This window comes from Tachypleus tridentatus, chromosome 7, assembly GCF_004210375.1.
Source record: "Tachypleus tridentatus isolate NWPU-2018 chromosome 7, ASM421037v1, whole genome shotgun sequence".
NCBI classification, from domain to species: Eukaryota; Metazoa; Arthropoda; class Merostomata; order Xiphosura; family Limulidae; genus Tachypleus; species Tachypleus tridentatus.
This window is the reverse complement of record NC_134831.1, coordinates 185,197,579-185,212,016: the sequence shown is the minus strand read 5'-3', so window position 1 is coordinate 185,212,016 and position 14,438 is coordinate 185,197,579. Positions and strand designations below refer to the sequence as shown.

The following is a 14,438-nucleotide window of genomic DNA, read 5'->3' as shown; positions in this document are numbered from 1 at the left end:
CGTGTGTTATTTGTTTTGTTGGGGGCTTAAAGTCTCAGTTAAACTCGTTGATCTGGTCAAAATGTGAAGGTGCAGGTTCGTTTATTTGTCGCGCTTTATAGCTGATGCAGGACTGTATCAAATTATCGATTGCATAGTTCATGTAGATTTTGAGTGTAATTAGGCTAGACCTAGCTTAGGGTGAGTTTACCCAAACTATGAATACGAAAGTCCACGGGTCTCGCAAAATCGCGCCCCACACTTCGTGAATTATAAAAGTGCGATGATTTTATTATCATGAATTTTTTTCATGTTCTACACTAATTTTTGCATGCTGATGCCGAATTCGAAAGTGGCATTCAGTTCTCTTCATTACGTACAAAGTTTTTACAAAACACGTGTACTTTTACATAAGTGGATCGTTTTTATTGAAATCGGGTCACATTTTGTGCTTTAAAATGTTGACAACCACTGGCTATAAATTTCTCTAGACCAATCGTGACGTGGATGTTTTATCGATCATTTTAGAATCCAAACATAATAAAAAACGTTCATTGTGGTAAACGAAATAATTTAATCTAAGTTAGAGTTTTTCTTCTCAATTTGTAAAAATTAAATAAAAATAGAAACATTACGTTATATATAAGGAATAATATTACTTTCGAAATCTGCGTCGCTGAATTATGGAAAAACCTATTATTAAAATCAAAACTTACGAAGTTTAAATTTTCAGACGTGTTATTTAAATAGCATTATTCGGCAGAGAGCTCGTATTAGCAGAGGGTGAGTTGAATAACTGCCCTCCTCCCTCTAGTCTTGTTGAGCTTTACGTGAACATCCGAAAAAAATCATTCTTCATTTTATAGTTTTTATCATATCGAGGGCTGGATCGAACCACATACGAACCTTATTAGCCAGGATAAGTAAAAACATTTGATCCAGTAAATAAATAATAAAATATGTAGATAAGATAATTTTTAATGTAGTAAATAAAACTAAACATCCGTTTAATTTTGCATCTAATTAATTAATAAATCACTGAATTATTATTATAATTTTTAACTAAACATTACATTTTCAATAAAAATCGTAAGTAAAATGACCCAAATCCAAACCTCAAATTTGACTGCGTGATAAGTAATTGAGAACTGGGGAAGTTGCTTACGTAATCTAGGGAAACACAAAACAGAAATCGGACAAGGTTGCCGTCAGTATTTCAAGTCAGTGCTAAAAGGTTACAAGCAATTAATTTAGCGTCAACATTTTTTGTTTTTTTCTCTGTACGTCGCGTAAATGTTACGTATTAAGCAGTTATTTCTTTGCGCGGAGATGTGACCTGAGGTGGCGTACCTTGGCGGGAATAGACCATGTGGTTGTACTTGCCTCGATTTCCCTTTGATGACGTCACAACACAAATAACCAGCAAAACCGCTTTATCAACATGTTTATTATCGAGCCGCAGGTACATTGCAAGCTAGGTGATGAAGGGAGAGAGATTTTTACAAATACGATGTAATAGTTCAAAGCTTAAGTAATAAGTTTAATTTCATTGGGGCATATTACAGGAAAACCCGAATAAGAGTACCAAACGTTTCGGTTTTTAGCCTTGTTCTTTTTTGATACCGATGAGTAACAGTAAAAGGATTGTCTTGTCTTCGTTTCATGTGTACAGATCGCCATCGTATATGACCTGTTTAAATCTTATTTGGATAGTTATTTTTACATTGGCTGCCACAGATATTTCACCAGGGAGGGGCAGAGTTTTCCGGGAGGGAAAGTAGTAACATAAATTGTGAATTAAAAAAAATTTCACGCGTATTCCGAATGAATAAAGAAATAAGTTTCTCATCTTTTCGTGGGGAGAGAACAAGTGCCCTCTCTTCCCGCATCGTTGTAGTTCATAGTATACAAAACTCAGTGTTTCTTTGCTATGATTTCTTAATATAATCTGTTATTGGGCAGCTTCAGAAATTGAATTTCAGGATTTGCCCTGTGGCAAGAAAAGTATTGAAGAAGAAACATTTTTCTTTTGAGAACATTAAAGACAACTTGTGCACATTTTTCACTACTTTATCCAGTTAAGCTTTTAATAAATTGTTTATCTGTGATTTAAAATACAATGCAATAAACCATAATATTTAGCAAATGGTAAAAAGTATCGTATTTTTACTTGTACTGTAACGTGAGCTGTTAGTTTTGTTTCATATGAGGGGAGGATGCCCAAGATTTTCACTCAGTTTGGTAATTCTAAACGTGACTTAACAAATTGAAAATATGCATAGCAAGTAAGCTAATGTATATGTTGATGCCTGATCATACTTGCATAGTTTTTAGTTTTTAATGTGTGTGGTTTGGAATATTTGCGAGTTATTTTAGTAAAGTGCCACTTAGAAGCCTTTTAAAAAGTATTTTGGATTTTAACTAAAACATTTTCAGTTCATTATTTTCCCTATTTTAATGTGCTTAATTTATTTGTTATATTGTGTAGGTGTCACTGTTAGAGATCTAGATTGTGGGTTTCATGTAGAGCACATCTTTCATGAACAGAGTAATAAGAAACATTAAACCTTCACATGAATAACACACTAGCCTAAAATGCTTGATTTGGAAGGCTTTCTAAGTAAATGTAGGTAGTGTACATACTATATACGAGCAGAGAATTGTAAAGAAAATGTAATTGGTGAACACTGGTAATAATCTAATTCATGCTGGTTCTTATTGTATTCAGTATTATTGATAGAGACATATGAGGACAGTTTCACCATCATTTAAAGGAGTGCAAACGTTAATTTTTCTGAGGAAATGAGACTCTCTCATTTATTACCAGTTTTATCACTTGAGAAACGTAGTTGCGAGATGAGGCTCACAATCTTTGGAGATAGTTTTGCTTCATTACAAGGAGGAAATTTATGTTTCTAATAAGTTGTTTGAGAAGTAAGAGTCTTGTCTTTAATTATCAGGGAAAGTCAGTATTACAACTTTGAACCTGTTCATTAAGGTTAACATAGTCAATAGTGTCTTTTTCCAATTTAAATTTGTTTAATCACCTGTATTTCCTATATTATTTTTATCAAACATATATGAATGCTATGTGTATTAGGAATGGGAGAGGACTTTATGATGAACTTAGTTTTTCAGCTTTCATGGAAGAAAGACGATAATGTAATCAGTTTTTCTGCTCTGAAGTAAATGGCCTATGTATGTAATTTACTTACTTGTACTTGGTAAGCTCCTATAAAATTTGGGTATTAAAAATAAGTTTGTATTTTAAACTGTTTTACTTACCACAGACATATTTCTAACCCTACATCTACAGAAGAGAAAAAGTATGGTAGGGTTTGATTAAGAATTGTCCTTTTCCTACATTGTTAATAGTAAAAATAATACTTTTTTTCTTCTTCTCTTTGCACTTATAGCCATGTCTATGATTCATTATATGCCTATGCTGTTTAAGAGAGATTTAATAGATTTCATCCTACTGTTTGGAGCTTGTCTGAAAAGTTGTGATCAACTAATTTCTTTTATCAGTTGGCCCTAATGATTTTCCTAGATTTTTTTACTATGTCCTGAACCAACTTTCCTGAAATTCTTCTCTGATTTTTTCACTGCAACAACTATTAACTTTCAGTGACAAAACCTAATAGACAGTAATACCTGTTTTCTTCTGTCCTATTCCCTCTCATTTTTCTTCCTTTCCAGTTTTTGACCTTATCATTTTTATTTTTAATATGACCTGATCTGGAATTCTCCCTTAATATCCAAAATCTCAAAAAATAGTCCTGCATGTTTTTGGTACTTGTTTGGAAGAATATTCTCCTCTGTAAATCAAAACAGTTTCTAAACATAGGTGGAGATTGTTGAAGGTACTGATACAAACTACAAAAACTTGTTTGATGTGTTGGACTGCTCCTATATGAGTATGCAAGAAAGTTTTCAGCACAAATAGTTTGAAATGTGTACCAAGTGGAACATTTCATTCTCATTTTGTATGTATTTTAATATTTCTGTGAAGATGAATAGTTTACATTATAAAACGTATTAAGTGCATCTATACACTTTTCTTTTTCTACATTAATAGGGTAGCCATGGTAGAACTTATTGAGAACCTTCGGAATATATATACCAGATGGGAGGAACGAGCCAAACCCAAGATAAAAAACATTGTAGAGACTTCAGAAAAACCTTATTCATTCCATTCACAGACTGTAGGAAATAGTTTTAATAGAGGAAAAAAACACTCAAAACACGTAGGCATGCTGCCTGCTTGTGGCAATAATAAAAATGTTCATCCTCAATTGAAGTATCCTGTTTTTGACTCTGTAAGTTTTTCTTTTTCTTCCTGTATCATTGTGTGACTGTTCTAGCTAATAACTTGTAGCTACATTAGCTGAATGAGATATTAAACCTCTGGTTAGGATATTATGGTTGATGTATAGTGGCTCTCCATAATTATTACTTTGACTTTTTTAATTGTCCGCTATAACTTATAAAAGATTGTTCCAGATATTCATACGTTAGATTTTTATACTATTCATTCTGGTTAGGATATTATGGTTGATGTATAGTGGCTCTCCATAATTATTACTTTGACTTTTTTAATTGTCCGCTATAACTTATAAAAGATTGTTCCGGATATTCATACGTTAGATTTTTATACTATTCATTTTGCCTAATTTCATTTTTTAAAAAGTATTATTAAAAGTTACCTAACTGATAAAATAACAGATTTCTAATTCTTATAAGTAGAAGTGTAAGAGAAATATATTTAATTAGGTGTACTTACAAACAGGTTGAGTTTTATTTTTTTGTATAAGTACATAGCTTGCTCTAATCAGTAGTTAATATTCATTAATGTGCTTATCTGAAGGTTTTTGTGTCACAGATATTTGAATTTCATAATAATTAATGGCCAGTTAACAAAATATGACTAGTATTACTAATCTGTTTATTATAACAACACAGTTTTGATTTGTTGGAATGAAAACATTTAGCATTATGTACTTCTGTGTATGTAAAACAATCAATGGTTTACCAGATTTCCAGAGTTAAAAACTTTACAGACTGAGAATGTAACAGTTTACGTTACAGTAAAACATTTCTTACATTTGCTAAATAATCAGAAGTTTTAAAGTCATAGATGAATGAAATAAAAATGTCCGAAGTTGTCTAAAAAATAGCATCTTCCCTTGCTAGTATCTGTAGTTGATCAATGACAGACTATGTTTGAAAAAACATAGCTGAGAAGAAGGGAACTTTGTACTGTGTGACTTGTTTTTGGCAGATTGTTCTGCTAGTGAAATTTATGAGCTGTGCATAATGAGAAATTGCATATATCAAACTGGAATCAAGTTCAACATTCATTTGAGTTTAGTATTTTTGATGTTCCTGACTTGGAGGCAGGGAAGAAAAAAACTAGAATAGTCCTTGTTTTAAAATGACATCTGGTAACCCGAGTTAAGCAACATGTAATTCATGGGTAATAAGTGACCAATTGTCACTTCAATACATGATTTTAAGAGATAATTCAAGGGTAATAAGAACAATTAATAAAAGTAATAAAAGCATCTTTGGTTGGTTTTTCTGTGATTGTTTTAAAACAATATTATCATATTGGTTCTAAGAAGAGCTATTGACAACAGTACTAATTAACCAATGGTGTTGTTTTGTGTTATTCTGAGTGTCTTTAAATGAAGTTTTAAAAATTATGCTCAATTCCTGTAGGTTTTGTTTTAAGAAGTGAAATCAACAAAATTGTTCACTTTTTAGATCAGAGACTGGTATTTCTTGTCTATCTGACATGTTTTTAACAAATTGGAACTTGTATAATAAGAAAGCGATGAATGAGAATCAACTTGTGGATGTAACTACAGTTGTTGAGGTTTAGTGATTTTCTATTACTTTAAATAATAAACTTATGATAGCTACCAAGTGTTTCTCATCTGTGCAGTTAGAGTGAATATATTACCATTTAGACATTGGTTGGCTTGACAAATATATATATATTTATAGTTGTATGATAACAGTTGAAAATGGCTTTAAATATTTGTATTTGATTTAAATATCCTAGTTATTGTTATAGGCTACCCACTTCAAAGAGCAGATGAATTATCAAGATTTTAAGTTTTCATAAGAGATGAACCGTAAATGTTTTTTTTATTTTGCACACTGTGTGTGTGTGTATTTATAAACATATAATTTGTTTCTTCTAATATATATACATGTTTATAGATTGTGATTTTTTGGTTTTTCACCATAATGCACTTTCAGAAGCATTAGTTTAAACACAATTACGCATGTTTTAACATGCAAATGTAAAAGTGTTTAATAAATTACTTTGATAATTAAACAGGTAGACTTAGAGATTTAATGTGGGTTGTTTTATACCATTAAAGACTTAGGGCACAGTTTTTTTGGTTGGGAAACATACATGAAGTTGTACATTGACTTGCATAAGTAAGGTGAGCACTACAATAGTAGTCTGAAGCATTATATAATATATATATATATATATATTTATTGTGATAGATAATTAATTTTTCATGGGCTTTAAACAAGAAAAATTTATAATGAAGGCAGAACTGAATTTTAGTCTTGAAAAGTTAACAGGTAGCTATTCAAGTGTACAGATAAGTTTGTCACAAGATCATTGTGAAATAAAACCTAAATCATCTTGTGAGAATGTTACACATAACGTAATGAGTTTAGCAGAAGAGAACAATTTTCCTAGAAATTAATATAAAAGTTGCAAGTTATTCTATTGAATATTTTGGTGTTTAATGTTAAAAGTAAATGTACATTGTGTTACTAGTGGCAGTGCTGTGACTAGAGGAAGTTATGTACTGTGTGTACTGAATGGAACAAGAGATATAAAATATACCATTAATTTAAATAATTATATTGCTGTAATTAAATGCAGGAAGATATATATTAAGTGTAAGAAAGATGTTTCTTGTAACTGTCATCTTACTACATTATTTTTCAGAGAGGGTCAAATTCTGCCTGTAGGTAGAAGCAATGTTAACTATATCTTGAAGTGGAAGATGGTAGCATATGAAAATTTGTTGCTTTTTAATGCAAAAAAACTGATCAATTAAGCTTAAGTTTCATTTACCAACCATTGCTTTTACTTGATGTCTAACATTTTTGAGAGGAAGTAGTTCAAAATAATGTTTTGGTTAAAATAACAAGCATGTCTAACTTGTAGTAAAGTTTAGTGGTTCTCAAGGTTACTGTGTCCTTAGCCTTGTCCCCCTGGTGGTTTCAGCTATAAGCTATCTGAGGAAGTTCAGGAACAGGCATTACCCTCTGTTGCTTGTCCTTGCTATCACACATTCTTCATTCCAAATGATCCTTAGAGAGCTACAGTTTTTAATCTGGCATTTGAATGTTTCATGCATCTCGTGAAACAATATTAATTTCACTCCTCCCTTGGGATGCTGTGACAACAGATTTTAATGACTAATGTGGGATAAATCAACTGAAATTTATGTATTTAGTGAAAAAAACTTGCCTTTTTAAAAAGTATTTTATCATCACAAAGTATTGTGTTGCCATGTAAACATTTATACTTATAAACTTACAAGTTCACTGCTAGAATACTGTTTATAAGGATAAAATAGCATAATTGCTCTATTTCTAATGTGTTCACTACTAAAATATCATGTTACTCAAATGATCTGACAGTTACCATATTCTCAGCATGTTTGCTAATAAAATATATTATCAAAGAGGTCTGCCAATTTTCATATTCTTGACATGTTGACTACTAAACTCACTCACTACCCAAATGACATGACAGTTGTCATATTTTCAGCATTTTTACTATTAAAATATTTTACCCAAGTAACTTCGGGTAACTTCTGCATTTCTAATGTATTCGCTTCTAATCCAAGTGGCACAATGTAATTCTTATCACTGGTACATCTACCACTAATTGCTGTATATAAGGTAACAAAACATAATTGTCATATTTTTATCTTTTTCTCCAGTAAAATATCATCCAAGTGGCCTGACAATTGTCATATTCTCAGTTTGTTCATTGCTAAGATATTGTTATCACTGACCTAATGTAATTTCTAGTATTTTTCTTTTTTAAAACATTACCCAAGTGACCTGATGTTCATTACTAAGATATTGTTATCACTAACCTAATGTGATTTCTAGTATTTTTCTCTTTTAAAACACTACTCAAGTGACCTGATGTTCAATACTAAGATATTGTTATCACTGACCTAATGTAATTTCTAGTATTTTTCTCTTTTAAAACATTACCCAAGTGACCTGATGCAAGTCTGATCCCTAATATTTATTACTATGCAGAGTTGGATATTAAAAACAATTTAAATAGGCAAATCACCAAGACATTAAAACCACAGCTGATATGAAGTCAGTAGAACAACAGGTATCAGAATATAATTTTCATGTTTTTTGGCATTTTACATGTAGTGTGATACCATCAGTAAGTTTTCCATAATAAACAAAATCATTCACTTAGTCTTTAAAAATGCATTCCAATTTGGACTCTTGAATTTCTAAGACAGAGATGTACTTTGCAGTTAATGTTATTTGAAAATAAAAATATGAATCAACTTGGGACACTAGTATCATCTACAAGGAGACCTGCAACAAGTCATACCCCTAGATGTGGTAAGTAAAGTGCAATGTTTTGAAACAGGTGAGAATTCACAAACACATAGTTTAGTGAAAACAATAATCCATTTGCCCTGGACAACAGCATGTAGTATGATCTAGAAAAGCATCATATTTATAAAAGCTTTAGAATGAAATGGGTATTCAGTATTCATTCTGTTTCATACAAATATCTCACAACAACAGTATGGAACATAATCAAGAAGATTGTCTTTCTGGAAAGTGTCACATGCACACAGTTTTTCTCCATATGTCTGTTAAGCTGTAAACCACCTTTAGCAGTTGGAGAATGAACTAGATATTTGTGCCATTTAGTTTAAAAACATATAGCTTTTGTCACTGGATGCAGTGCCTATTGATTGCTGTGAGCAATTTGACTGTTGAAATAGATGTTGGGAAGTTGTCATCAACATACACAAGATGGCTTATGAAAAACCTGCATGGAGGCAGTATCTGCTTTGTTCATGACATTCTTGTGACAGATTTTTTTTCCCTAGCAAAAAAAAAGTGACAACAGTTTAATTTGGGATGATGATGATAAACTGTTTCATTGCAGATGTTTCAGAATAGTAGTTCTGTTGCAACTAAATCATGAATATGTAACGTGTGATCATACTGTGATATGGTAAAGCCTCAGAACTGTTTTATGTAATGTACTCAACTTCTGTAAAACACTTATGTTTAAGGTAACTAAAAACAATTGTATTTCTAGTATGTTCACTACTGAAACATTATGTGACCCAAATGACCTGACATAACTGTCATGTTTCTAGCACCTTCATTATCAGAATATTGTTATTTAAGTTTTAAACAATGTTAGGCTTTATAGTATCAGATATTTCCTCTTCACAATTACATGACAGTTTCATTCTTCAATGGTCAGAGTTGAAAAGCCATCCCATCATTAAGTACAAAACTCTCAGTTATGGTGTTAAGGCATGTTAAAGTTGTGACATACCTCATATATGCAGTTCACTGCTCTCAAACCTGTTTTCATAAAAAAATAAAGATTTGTCTCACACTGTTGTGGGGGTGTAGGGTATTTTATTCCTGTCTTTTTTTGCTGATGCAGTGTAGTGCATAATGACATGTCAGGAAGAGTATGATGACCTACATGTACTAGTAGCAAAGCCAGAAAATTAGGATTGTGGTCAGACAATGGCTTTTTTTTTATGCTTAGTTGCTTTGCATCAATAAATGCCAGACAATTGCTGTTGTGTGTCTGACCGTCTGTATGTGTTTTAACAGTGTTATGAACCAGTATTATTCTTCATGCCTCAGAACATTATTTTCTAGTCCAATATAAGAGGAAGACAATAAGTTGTCTTTGTGTTTTTAAGTTAGCATAAATGTTGATGAATGGGTAATGCCTGTAAGGTATAGAAGGTCCATTACATGTTTTTAGTTTTTGACTATGAATCTATTGGCATACTGAGTTAAACACATTCAGGGACAACTCAAGTTGTTTTGGCCATATTCAAAAAGGTTTTTGATGAAACTGTATATTGGGTGTGAAATATTTTAAAACATTCTTGGTTTTTGCCAGCATTTTATGCCATGTTATTCTCAAAAGTGGTATAAACTTGGTTTAACTGTGGTATCAACTTATTTTAACTATATCAATGTTTTTTTTAAATCATATTGTTTATTTCTTTATTTTAATTTCCCTACTCTGGGAGTTTTAGAAGCTTGCAAGTTTTTCTTCTAATATTATTTAGGATAATTCTTGTTTTAATTTTTGCTAAATTAAACAGTTTTGTGGCTTTAGGTGTTACAAATACCATATTGCTTAACATATACCATTGTTGCTGTGAAAATAGTTGTAAATTATGCAGTCTGTTTTTTTATGTACTGTACAAGTATATTAGTGTTTTGGTGATGTTGCATGAACAAAACTTCTTTCTCTTTTTTTTTTTTAATAATTAAGAGTATAACTGTGATAGTTAGGTATTTTGAGTTGCACTATTTATAGCCCCCTCCTTGCTTTAATTTTGGCACAAAGCCGAAGTATCATGGCGTGGACCAGTACGAAACCAACACTTCCAGTATGCCAGAAAAGTTACTGCTGCATCCATTTGTGAGATCCTGTTGTCCAAAATGTGTACCTGTAAGTAAGGTAAGCCTCAATTATTGTCAGTTGTAGTTGGTGTACATATTTCATATTAAATGTTGATGCCTGTTCTGTGAAATATTCCAGTTCTCTGGTTCAATTTAATAGTAGTTCTGTTTGCTGATACATCTTGAAAGTAAGTGGCTATTTAAGTCCTTGCTAGTGTTAATTAGAATCTCAGCAGTTAAAATGAAACTTTTAAATTATGGTTCTTGTTTTTTTATTTTTAACCTGTGCAAATTCTTGGATCATTGATAATAACTTTAGTGGTGCAATATTTAAAACAAGTAAATATACCATTTTGTAATCAATAATAACTTAGGTCATGCAACATTAAAAAGAAGTTAATATGCCATTAGTTTAGATAAAATACATATCATCAAACATAATTTCTTCTCAATCTGGACAGATACTGTTATTATTTAGACTGCAGTTTGAAAATAAAGTATGATTTTTGTTTGGGATCTTGACCTTTGTGTAATGAATTAGTTAATACATTAATTAATGTAAGATTTCAGATGTATGTGCTGTAATTATGGTTCTGAATGTTCATTTGAACTTGCTAAACTTGTTATTTATGAGAAAAGTAAACAAAATTAAGGTAAAATAATTGATGGAATGAAAGATAAAATCTTTATTACTGTATTTGCTAATGAACCCATGAATAATGAGCACCCAATTTTGTAACGTTAAATTGAAGAAGAGAATTTGTGTTTTTACATGTCAGTTATACAAAATGTATCAAATAGTTTCTAAATACAAGAAACAACTATTGACATGATAAATACAAGAAACAACTATTGACATGATAAATACAAGAAACAAATATTGACATGTTAAATACAGGAAACAACTATTGGCACGTTAAATACAGGAAACAACTATTGGCACGTTAAATACAGGAAACAACTGTTGGCACGTTAAACACTTTTTTTAAAATCTTTCATTGACATTGTTTCATTTCAGTTTTACAAAATTTCTTAAAATTCATTCACTGATTATTCATCTTCACATAAATCTTTATAATTGCTGAAATTGTTGCTACCATTGGATTTGCTTCATCCTCTTCTAATTCCCACAGCACGTCATCACCTGTTCTTTCCGTTGCATTGGATGTGCAACATGTTTGAGAACTTTAATGATGCTTTAATGATTTTCATTGGTAGCTTCTGGTGAAATACCGAACAAAATTAAATGTGTGCAATATGTTTGGGCAAGTAACGTTAGTTCTTTCAACCGACTAGTTTATGTAAAACAGTTACCATCATCAAGACTGTGTTACTGAAGACAGTTGGCTGAAATATTTATTAAAAATCATAATTTTTTTATTGTACCAAAAACATTGTTTATTACCCTTAATACAATAGCATAGTGTACAGTTTCATTAGTTTTCGTGGTTTGGAGTTGTACAAGAAATACAACTAAATCCTGAGTATGTAACTTGTGATCAGACTGGGTGAGACACCAAGGATCAAACTATAATTGGAATAAGAGTTCTATCAAATATAAATAGATTATTGAATAATAACAATAAAAGAAGGTAGTTAGACCAAGTAAAAAACAAAAAAAAACGTTTATTATCTGTAGTTTTGAAAAAAGGACAAAGGAGGTCTTTCTTTTTTAATAATTTCTTTGATAGAAAGTTGACACCCTTTCTGTCATGATTCTTGCTTCTTTTCGAATGGTTACTGTCAAGCAGAAGTTTTCTGTTTCATTTTTTCCTTGAAACAATAAACTGATTGCAAGTAAAAATGGCAAATGAATCAACTATGTTTATCTTGTTTGTTCAGAAGTCTTGTTTCTTTTTACAGTCAAAAATTATCATTCAGAAAAGGGAAAAAATGGAGGGAAAATAACTGCAGGGAAAAGAATATGTATATTTAAATTTGAACCTTGGGAGTTGAATCAAGTAACTGTATTATTGTAAAGAAACCATTTAGAATATTACGGAAGGGCTGCTTGTGTTTACCAAACTGTAAGTATTACACAATGTAAAAAAGAACAGTGAAGTATACATCTGCATGATACATTTGAGTGTAAATGTACAGCTTAGCTTAGCTCTAACTAAGATTAGTGATTATTTATATACATTGCATTACAACTTTCTGTGGGAAATTCAAACACAAGATGTATGCAAACAGTAAATTAGTGCATGATAAAATCAGAGGTGTTACATGTTTGGTTATCATGCTCCGAAATATTATTTACATAGTAGTAACTGATTTATTTGCTCATGGATAATCAGCTATATCTCAACATAATTTATTTCACAACTTTCTATACAGTAAACATGAATGAATGCTCAGTGTGTGTATGTTTTGAGTTTATTGATTGTAATATTTTTCTTTATCAGATGCTTATCTTTGAGAACTATAATTATATTTCTTGCAACAGTTGAGATCTTTGAGTGCTTGTAGCAGTTCAGTGTGCATGCTTCAAAAATTAACAAGTTTCTGAAAATAAAACACTTAGATTTTGTGACAACTAAAACTATTTTGTTGGATCAGTAGTTCATCAAGAGCACGAGGGATTAAGAATAAGTGATTTAAGATAATGTTTTGTTTCACTATACATGAAACTACAGAGATTTTATTTATTTTTTACTTTGTGATATTTATAGAAGAAAAATCTGTTGGCTCCATTTTTACTGTTTAATAGTTGAGGTGATTAAACCTTTGTTTTTATCTGATGTGTTACAGTAGCAATGCCAGGTTACAAACCTTTCTACTCAATTATTTTCCAGTGTTGCTTATGGTTTACCCATTTAATATAATTTGCAGTTTTTTTGTTTTCTTTTGAAAATTCTTTTTAAACATTATAAATGTTTATTCGTATCATATTCTTTTCATCTACGTAAAAGTTACATAAACAAGAGGTAACATACTAATATATATAAATTCCCATATCTTTGTTTTACGCATAATTGTAGAAATAAATATATTTTCCTTTTTTAGTAATTGGCATTCAACAAAAGCTAGTTGTGTATGTTTTAATCTCTGTAATATGCTGTTTACATGTGAATGATTTACTTATAATATGGGTGTATTTAAATATATTTGGGTGCTAAATTACTCACGAAGTGATGTGCTATGTTAAAAGGTGGATTAGAGTTCATTGGATTAGGTCCTATTCATATTCTGTGGGAATGTAAATGTTATTTAACTATCATGTTTTTAACTTATTTCCTTGCCATTCACTACCATAGGTTTGTATATTGCATTGTATTAAATAATTTTGTTGTTCATTGTTAAAGCACTTGAAAATGCTACATTTCTTAGCTTTACTGTATGTGTGATTTTGTTACACTTAACTAATTAATAATAAAAACATGATACATATTAAAGAAATATTTTTAAAGTACTGTGTAATGCTATTTTGTGTGTGTGTATGTGTGTTTAAATTATATCTATAAAGCTTTGCATGAGTGTACGTATATTTAACCAAATACCATCTTTTATAAATGAAGATTTTGAGGGACTTGAATTATAATTGAATAGATGAGATTATTAATATTGTTTTAAAACCTGCTTAAATATTTTATTTATATCTTGTGAGGTGACAGTATGAATACTCAATACCACATGTATCTGAATTTGGGTCAACTTTAATATATATTTTGCAAATAAAAGAATATCCCATATATATTTATGCTTTATTAGATAGGTTCCTTTAAATTTTACTTTGAAATTTCCTAACTTAT

The 14,438-nt window shown here is 30.7% G+C and overlaps 1 protein-coding gene across 15 annotated transcripts in view; it reads left to right on the top strand.

Moving 5' to 3' along the window:
• Positions 1 to 14,438, top strand: part of LOC143257481 (glycerol-3-phosphate acyltransferase 1, mitochondrial-like) — a 64,906-nt gene that overhangs the window by 18,322 nt on the left and 32,146 nt on the right. For 4 of the 15 annotated variants that reach the window (XM_076516219.1, XM_076516220.1, XM_076516214.1 and 1 more), the window contains exons 2-3: positions 4,058 to 4,298; positions 10,601 to 10,744. In XM_076516219.1, coding sequence (XP_076372334.1) covers positions 4,065 to 4,298; positions 10,601 to 10,744 — 378 coding nt within the window. In that variant the 5' untranslated portion in view covers positions 4,058 to 4,064. Of the gene's footprint in view, positions 1 to 1,236; positions 1,492 to 2,238; positions 2,265 to 2,588; positions 2,606 to 4,057; positions 4,299 to 10,600; positions 10,745 to 14,438 lie in introns of those variants that run through there. The other 11 variants (XM_076516211.1, XM_076516207.1, XM_076516206.1 and 8 more) reach the window with 11 other exon arrangements.